This window comes from Capsicum annuum, chromosome 2 (assembly GCF_002878395.1).
Source record: "Capsicum annuum cultivar UCD-10X-F1 chromosome 2, UCD10Xv1.1, whole genome shotgun sequence".
Classification (NCBI taxonomy): Eukaryota; Viridiplantae; Streptophyta; class Magnoliopsida; order Solanales; family Solanaceae; genus Capsicum; species Capsicum annuum.
The window spans coordinates 152014363-152024516 of NC_061112.1; the positions used below are offsets into that span (position 1 = coordinate 152014363).

The window sequence follows — 10154 nt, forward strand, 5'->3', positions numbered from 1 at the left end:
AACTAAATTACAAAATCTTGAATTTATTCCTTTTTAATTAAGATTGGCGGATGATTATTTAGACATTGATATTGCTATGATATGGTTACTATGAACTCTGGTTCGAGTCTGACATTTGATTGTTATTGTTACTATGAGTTCCTGTTCGAATCTGACATTTGATTATTATTGTTATTATGAGTTATGGTTCGAGTCCTGCATTTGATTATTATTGTTACTATGAGTTTCGGTTCGAGTCCGGCATCTGATTATGGTTGTGGTTCCTCTGAGTTCCGCGGTTCGAGTCCGGCATCTGATTATGAATTCTATATATGTGGCCTATCGTTATTACCCACTATGTCTGGTTCGAATCTGGCATGTGTCTTCTTGTTATTATCCATTACTATCGGTTTGAGTCCGGTGTCTGGCCTCTCGTTACAATCCATTGGTATCGGTTCGAGTTTGGTGCACATCTGGATGCATGATTTATTGGGATCAGTGCAGTTACATATTATTTATGTTTATTTTTATTACTTGTGTGTCCCACCGGCTTATGGGTGGACAGTTGGGTTAATTGTTTTCTTCAGTGTACCTAGCGGGCTTATGGGGCCCAGTTAGATTATGTTTGATTTGTCTGTTATTACTGCATTATTTACTTTTCTGTATCGCTTAAGTTTATTTCTTTACAACCGTTGCGTAGCTTGGTAGTTGTTTACCTTTCTATCCCTATTTACTGATGACTCAGATTACGCCCTCGCATTGTAGTTAATACCTTTTCTTTATTGAGCTCAGTCGGCCGATGATGCCTACTGAGTACCCGTTGCTTTGGTACTCATACTATACTTCTGCATCTTTTCCTGATGCATATCCGGGTACTGACAGTCGACGCTGACGTGACTCCTACCCTCCAGTACTGATTCAGAGCAGGGTGAGCTTACTGTCGTCCAAGGTCGATCCTCCTCTATCTACTCTAGTTAGTCTTTTGCACTCGAGACTGCTTGTGTATATTGTGTACATTTTAGATTTTTGTCTAGTGTTTTGGGTACCTGTTAGTAGTGGCTTTAGTATTAACCTTATCAGGTCTTGGGAGGAATTCGTTTGTACATTTGATCCTTTTTCTTCTCTCATTTTGATATATTATATATGCTCCTCCTTGGTTTTCACTTATTATTGTTGTTGTTATCATTATACGTGATCTTTTTTTTTGTCTCTGCCTGTTATCTCGTTACCTATCATTTGGGACTATGGCTTGACTTGCCTACTGGTGGGTTAAAGTAGGCGCCATCATGACTTGAGAAATTGGGTCGTGACAGTGTTCTTGTCTTAGACTTGAACTTGTGTTGAAGTTGTTGCCTCCGGAAACATTGAAAACAACAAATAGTACTAAAATATATAATAAAGATGCAATTACTTCGGAAGGAAGAAAAACAACAAACTGATCAAATGTCAAGTGATGAAAAGGAAATGAGACAAACATAAAATGTATAGCATCAACATCAATTAAATTAGTGCACCTAATTCATAAATCATCTCACTATGTATGTATAGTATCACCATATATGAAAGGACCCCAAATGGCTTGCCTTGTCGGTTAATTGGTGTTCATAAATTAATTTAGCAATTGGATCACACTACCCAAACTTCTGAAAAGTAGTGTGTCTTTTTTAAAATATCTTTCAAAGAATACGAGTCATAGGTCGCCTTATTAGTCAGATGAATTTAAGTTTTGTGCACTATCAGTGTACAAACTATTCTACATTACTATATATCAAATTGTTACAACAATTATAAATTTCACCCCAAAAATGACACCTCAAATTGTTAGTTTCAACTTCCTAGCCTCACTCACTCAACATTACTATATATCTACTTTACACAACTCACTTTACATATGAAACAGTCATTTATGTAATGTGACAACTACAAACTATTCTTAAAGATCTAATCTTTTGTTTGCCTCTACCGATGGATTCCTCAGCAGAGTCTCACTGTTTATACTTTCGAATCGTTTCCTTTGAATCTGATCATGGTACATAGGATGGAACTCTGTTTGAAATGCCCTGTACGCAACGTATGGTAACAAAGTGGCAACGACGACTAGAAGGGTGACCAGCCAATAGAATGGACTCGGAGCACAGGCTTCCACAAGAACTTTGTACGCCGTTGTAGATATTATAGGTGAAATAGAGCCATAAACTACTAAAAAGACATACCAAATGGCAATGCTGCCCCAAATGAAGAAGTGTTGAATCCAAGTGAAGTAGTTGATGGAGATCGCCATCTGACAATTGACAGTCCACACTACACACGTGTACATTATCACTCCGAGGACTCCATAGTCAACTGGTTGACCATCTTTCCGGAATACATGATGCATGAGTGAATTGGTGGTGCCAAAGAAGATGATCATAGAACAGATAACACCATTCAACATCCAGCCTAAAATGCGAGGCCAACTGAAGAGAATGTTCTTTGTTCCTTCTTCATAGAGCTTCGGAAACTGCAAAAGAGATGCTATGAGAGATATAAAGAAATCCTTCTCGACTTGCATGTATTACTTAGTAACTTGAGCTAAAGATCAGATCAAGAGGCTTCATGGGATACGAAGTGATTCACTTAACTCTTTCAACTACATCTTCGCATAAATAGAATATTCAATTTCAAGTGCCTCGTCGAACAAAACCTTCTATCCCTTGAGGGTAGTAACATTTACCGAAGAGAAAGGTAGATTTCATCTGTAATACGGTTAGCATTGCATGTAGATTACGCTTAATAACTGCTTTCTAATAATTTTTCCAGCTAACTCCCACAATTCTTGTTGGCAATCCCTTTGGGAATCTTCGATTCTCTCTGTCTTTCTGCTGCTAAATAATAATTAGGCAAAAATGTGTTCAAGGTTTGGGTCCTCTTGCTCACTTGGATTAGTTGTATCCACTTGGATCAGAGATCAAAGAATACATGAAACGTAGAAACAATGTGTAAAGCCGTTTCCTAACCACGCCATTGTGCTTTTTCCTAATCCTGAGTATATACTTATATGAAGGTGATTTATGCATTTATAAACCATGTAAATGTCGCCACTCCTTTATTTAACTTCCTTATCATGCTTTAGCATGAAATAACTTAATTGTTAAATAAATATAATTTTGATTGCGGTGCTTAAAAGGAAGTAAAATAGGAGACAGACCTCGAGACATAGGCGTGCAGAAACATCCTGATCAAAGACACCGAGAGCGATCACAGGAAGTGATGTGAAAAACACATTATATAATGACATATACCAGTCATTATAAGCAGGTCGACCCGAGAAAGAAGCAAAGCCCTCAAACCAGAAAAGGGTCAACCCAAAGGTGAGGTTCTTGTAAAAGAAGTAGCATAGCTGTAACCAAACCAAAGTCATATCAGGAAGATAATAAATGTCTCTAATTCAAAACCGAACATGAAACTAAACGTGTCATACTTCTTAATGGTTTAAGAAAAACTGTAAGCCTCTTAAATAATTATATTGCATGCTTGCTTAAATAAAAATATTCACCTCAATCCTGCAAATGTTAATTACATCAGTACAGTTGTTACTAATAAGAAGGTTAAAAGAATGGTATCAATTTTTTGTTTGGTGCACATTCAACCCAAGATGAACAAAATGTCAGATGTGGTTTCTGGTCATATATAATTTTATTTTTATTCAAGGAAAGATAAGGAATACTTACCATCATAGATATTCTCCTGTAGCACCAGTGTCCATGGACCAATAACAAGCGCTCAAGAAAACGAAATTGAGCTATTGCATAATCACTTGACATGACAGCCTAGTAAGATTTGCAGAATCATCAGTTAAAACCCCTCTAAAACATGGACATTGTTTGGCAGAAAGAATATGTGCTTATATTGCCTACAACACATCACAGTCCATCAAGAAAGACGAGAAGAGAGAACGTCTTCTGGAAAAAGCTTATGACTAAGCTATGACCGACTTCGTTAATAATAATAATATTTATGATCTTACACTACATGTTTTTCCCTTGAAAAATATATTACAGTCGCATGATGTACTGATACCCTCGTTTTCTGTAGATTTTTAGGTCTCCAACGGTTAACAGACCTTACAACAGATATCAAAATTGTGCATGCACTCACAATTGAGGGAGAATAGATACGGCAATATGTACAGAAAAACCAGGACAGACGAAGTTACTGCCTAATCCCTCACCCCAACCCCACCAGAGGAAAGGTATCTACCCGACAATGAAAAGGTTGAAGTGGAAAACGAAAAAAGTTAAAAGGGCCCAAATACTGAGAAATGGAGGGAGGGAAAAGGATAATACAAAAGAGGAAGAACTCGAAAAAAATAACCTGCATTCCTTCAACACCACTGATGCCAACCCCAACATCAGCCTCTTGCAGCATGCTTACATCATTTGCCCCATCCCCAATTGCTAACGTAGTGTGGTGTGTTTCAACTTTCACCAATCTGGTAACCTGTGTAACTTCAAAGATTTTTGTCAGATTATTCAAATGGCCCAAAGAAATAAATATTGAACAAACTTCGTATATAGTTCATGAACAAAATTCTCTAAATATAAAACTGGAAGGGATGGCACTTACAAGAGCTTTTTGTTTAGGAGTGGAGCGGCAGCAAATAACAGATGCACAATTTATTGCAAGCTCCAAGAATGATTTTTCCAGCTTTTTGTCAAGAGCAAATGACAACGATTTGCCATCAATGATCAAACCAAATGTTGCAGTAGTTTCTCGGCTTGAGTTTACTTGTGACATTCCCGCCCTTATTTGCTTTGTAATGCTATCATGTAAAGCCTAAGACAGTTGAACTTGGTGAAAATAGAAATTTTTGTGTTATTGCAGGCAAAACAAACGCAAAATCGTGTACCTTTGCTATATTCTCCTTGTTTCCTTGGTTTTCCAAGTCCAATATGTCTTGAGAATCTAAAGAAATTATAATTTGCCTCATATCTGGTCTTAATAAACTACAAGCATACCTAGATGACATTCAGAAAGATAATGAGAATTCCATTCATAGTTAAGAGCATAGAAGTTGCATCATTTTACTAATAAAACCTACCCAATATTGATAGCCGTTTCCATCTTATCGCCAGTTAAGACCCAAATCTTAATCCCAGCTTTTGCAAGTTTATCAATGCATTCAGGGACCTGCAGTAATCAGTTTGGAATTGGAAAGTGACTCCCTAACGTTAAGGGTGCACGTCATTTGAATAGAATGCAAAGCGAAAAAGGAGATTGCAAGATCGTCTGAATTGCAAGCAATGTACAACACAAGATTAAAGCTCACCCCTTTTTGAAGCTTGTCCTCAACAGCAGTAACACCAAGGAGAATCAAGTCCCTTTCAATCTTCTGAGCAGCAGCATCCACCAAAGCATCTCTGTCTGCTGTTACAGAAGCTTGGGCATTCAAAAACTCTTGTTCCCATGATTGGAACTCTTCCTCATCAAGCTCACGGTATGCTACAACCAGAGTTCGCAATCCTGCTTCAGCATATTGTTTAAGATGTTCCCTTGTTATACCCTCAAAGACTCGTCCATCTTTTGAAAGTCGTTCGAACATCACACTAACAAGAAGAAATATTAGAAGTAAGAAGATATCAGTCTAAAGTAAACAGAATCGGAGAATTTGAATCACATATTTGATCACTTGATAAGAACAAGAGGACGCGCAAGGGCAATGAAAGGAGATACAAACCTGTCTGCACCTTTGCAGAGGAGCAACAACTGGTTCTCAGCATTTTTAATGATTACAGACATTCTCTTCCGCGAACTACTGAACTCTAAGACATGAAGGAGCTGATATGATCTGAAATGAGGACTATGTCATGCAGAATTTTTTTATTTTTTTTTTTGGAAAACTGAAGAACCATAAGAGTTATAAAACTGCAACATATTATTCATATTTCATGTGATCTTTAAGGAATTTTATCTCATAGAAGTATCAACGCAGATTAAACAAAACAGGTTTATAGAGACAGTGAATCTCCAGATACTGCATTCTGATTGAAATGTACATTAAGGGAAAACTTTTAACTTGAAAAGCATTGCACAAGATACTAGTATAGGAAGAAAAGAAAAAGAACAATTCGTTATCCTAGAACAATATTTTCCCCATGATTAATACTGTTGGTGACCAACCTTGCATGGTTGGCACTTGACAGGCCATAAAATTAGTATTTAATCCCTGAGAAAATATCAACCAACAGAAAGAAGTTCTGCCGGGGATTCTTCACAACCACACAACCGAAGGAGGTGAAATGAAACAGAGTGGATATACCACATCCCAAAAAGGACAAAAATAGGGAAATTTGGATGTATTCTTGGCTACTGGATGAGCAAATCGCTTTCGCATTTCTGAATAGAGCTTCTGAATATTTAAGATTCCAATACAAGAAAAAACCAATTCAAAAATTTACCTGTCGACAATCTTGCCACTTTGATGATCCAGCTCATGTAGTGTAATTCTGTCCTGTGTTCTTTCAAAGAACTGAAACCCAAGTTCCCTTGCTGCAATGACAAAGGCAGCTTCATCTGGTGACTCTGCTTCATAGGAGATCTCACCTGTTTTTTTGTCCACATCGGGAATAACCGTGTGACAAATCGCCAGCACTCTAAAGAACTTTTGTATCATGTCTCTGTGAGGCTCATAGACCCATTGACCATTCATTATACGCTCATCTTTGAAGTTGAATCCTTTAATAGATTTCTCTAAGTTAACAGTAGGGTCACTTGATTCCTCCACGTCATTGGAAGTACTACCTACTTCCTGTGCTCCATCTCTTTTTTGCTTCGCCAAGGCCCTCTCTACCTCTGTCACAGCACGTCCATATGCAACACCTGCTATGGAACATTTAACAAACTCCATGGAGTTGCATGTTAAGGTGCCTGTTTTATCAGAGAGTATAGTGTCAACCTGCCCAAGTTCCTCATTCAGATTAGATGTTCTTGCACGAGCTGGCTTGTCAGTTTCCTCGTAGTACATCTCCATATCTTGATTGATGAATATGCTCTGTAAAACCTTCACAATTTCAATAGACACATATAACGAAATAGGAATCAAGTACCCATACAACATAAGGGCTGTCAGGAAATGGAAAAATGCAGCCAGTGAAGCTCGTTTTGGATCATAAAATACACTTGTCTTGTCTGGTCGAAGATACCACCTCCTTAGTTTACCACCAGAAATGTCATTCTTAGTCTCAATCCCGAAAAAGATCGATCCAATAAAAGCTATTGCAATCAAGGTACCAAAAAGAACGTATATTATTCTATCCATCCTTTTCTCAATGCCACTCCTCTTAGAAGGAGGATCCGTAGAATTCTGCATGACTTTTGTGTCATGACCAGTAAAAATGACCACACCATAAACATAATCAGTATTCCGTAGCTTCGAACCTCGCAGAAGTATCTGTTGCACTGAAAGAGGGTTCTGCTGTTTATCATAATATAGAGTTCCAATGAATGTATAAAGATCTTCATTTGGATCTTCACACTTGACAACAGCCTTAAAATTTTGAAAAGAACTATCATCTTTCAAGGAGGATGTGAAATTCAATGCATGCTTCACCTTAAGGTTGGTCTCTCCATCAAGATTGGAGGTTTCAACATAACATATCCCATCCTCATAGCTTGATGAAAGCAAAAGCAGATCAGTGGGGAAATATTCATCTTTGAACACCTTAATGAGATCACCAACTCGCAAACTTCTCCATCTAGTCTCTTGGAAAGTATTATTGTCAGTATATACTTTTACTTTCCGGTTATTGGCCTCAATATCCTGAAAAAGACTATATTGCATCAAAAGAACTAAAATTTTACAAGAAAGACCATTGAATAAACCCCTAACTTGCTTACAACTAACCAAAAGCGCGCCAACATTTTATTTTTTTTTGTCAAACTTCCAGAACCACAGGCATGCCAGCATAGACTAAGAGCAACTATTGATCAGAAAGTAAGAGTACAACCTTGTAATCACACAACTAAAGACATCAGATATTCCTAGTGATGTTTTTCGACACGACATCCAGACTTCTCAAATTATAGTACATCTGATTTTACACTTGAGACACATGGTGCAACAATTAGTAACTATTCTAACTAACTATCCTTTTCAAAGACTTGTTCACCAGGGAAATATCTAAGTTGAAGCACTTGTGTCCACCCAATAGGGAAATAAAATGTTCGCTTAATATAAAGTAACAGACTTCATTTTATTTAAAAAAAAGGGGAGGGAATAAAATGATAGATATTGATTTGTATCAAGTAGTCAATTTTTGTGCCTGCGAAAATATATTTGTATATCCAAATAATTTCAAGTAAGGCACAGCATTTATTTATTTATTCTAAATAGGTTCTTCTTTTTCAAAAAAGAAAAAAGGGCTGATAGTACCTCTCAGGGTCTCAGTTGGGGACAACTTTACACATTATATCCACTGGAGTTTGTGGTTGCAGCTATATCTTATTATCTTCATATGCCACTGGATATTGCTTAACTACTTTTTTCCTTTCTTTTTATAGAAAGTGTCACTACACATCTCTTTGTTTCTATAATGAGTATTGTTGCCTAGACGCATCATAAATATATGACAAGGATCTACTTAACAAATTCTATCATCCTCATTGTGAAATCAACAGTACCTCAAAGTCATTATCCTTAGTTGCTAACCACATCGGCCAAGTTACACCGCCTCCCTACCCTCCCCAGACCCCACATTGTGGACTACACTAGGTATGTTATTGAATTTTCACCCTTGCTAGAATTTATCGGTGATTGGTGAACGGAGACTGGAACACCAATCGGAGCTAGTTGATCCCAGCCGGAGAAAACAGAGCTTATGAACCTATGAAACTGGACTAAATATAGCAGCTAGGACAGAAGATTCTCAAGCATCAGAATACATTAAACATATACCTGCCTTTTACGCCTCCAATCTTCGATCCCTTCTTTGGCCATCGTTGCTCCAATCACAACCAATAAAGGCGCTAAAATGCTGCTGGCTGTATAAGGAGCCAGAGGACTAAATGAAACACAAGCAACAACAAGAAAGTATATATTTGCAACTCTCCTAAATTGCTCAAACAATGACTTTGGTATGAAATTAATTGCTGTGTACTTTGTAGTAGAAACATAATTCCCCCTATAATTTAGCTGCACCTGTTCTGGATTATCAGGATCATTACAATACACGATCCTCGAAAAACCCCTCTTCCCAATTTGACTATGTTCCTCCTTAAACGAACACCTCATACATGAAAAACTATATATCTTACTAAAACATATCTTCATCTTACCATCTACCATTTTCTCCAATTCTAAGCAAAACTAACACCAGTAAAAAACACAGCAAAGGGAATTAAAACACTGATTACACTACTCTAATCCACACATTAAATTCAAGAAACTTGTCTAACAACCAACACTTTACAAACTAAGAAGCAAGTTAACTCCAAGTGTGAACAACAACTTGATCAAAAGAATGAAAGAGTTCTTAACATCAAGATCCTTCTTTTCTCATATTCTTAGCTTAAAATCACCATAAAAAATCCACCAAAATACTAAAACTCTAATGGAGTATCAAGAAAAGTAAACCCTAACACTTAGTTTTCCTCAAAATTCTTATCTTTGTTCTATGGTACTACTAAAGATCCCTTGCTTCCACTGTCGGTGAAGTGACAAATATGCTACAAACTCCCAACTCTTTTTTACATTTACTTGCAATAACAAGGAAAGTAGATACATCCCCACACAATGGAATGTTGACAATCTTGTTTCCATAAACTTTTAAGAAAGTGATTTGGTGAAGATTAGGAAAAATAATTAGGACTTTTCTAGTACAAGCAGTTAGTTGGCCAACAAAATGTGTCTATTTTATGTTTTGCTGTTTCCACAAGTAAAGAGAATGAACAGTGTCACTATTATACTTAGTTGATCCAACTCTTCAAAAATATTCATAAAATTTATACGATTATATTTAGTTGATCCAACTCTTCAAAAATATTTACAAAATTTATATTTTATAAGAATTCTGTAGAAGTGCAATAACATGTTTGAAGGATCACAAATAATATAATCTACCTATTTTAATTTACTTTATTCATATCAACTTAACACTCAATAAATGCGACAAAGTTAGAAAAAAAAAAAAAAAAGAAGG

General features: G+C 36.7%; 1 protein-coding gene across 1 annotated transcript; it reads right to left on the bottom strand.

The window, feature by feature from the left end:
* Positions 1–1719: 1719 nt before the first annotated feature.
* On the bottom strand, positions 1720–10154 carry LOC107860645 (probable phospholipid-transporting ATPase 8). The gene is made up of 11 exons (XM_016706071.2): positions 8912–10154; positions 6417–7777; positions 5696–5806; positions 5288–5564; positions 5060–5148; positions 4868–4976; positions 4585–4794; positions 4333–4458; positions 3690–3788; positions 3167–3358; positions 1720–2479 (listed from the first exon to the last, which is right to left on the bottom strand). Exons 1-11 carry the CDS (start codon positions 9299–9301, stop codon positions 1913–1915), a joined length of 3531 nt encoding a protein of 1176 aa, XP_016561557.1. The 5' UTR covers positions 9302–10154; the 3' UTR covers positions 1720–1912.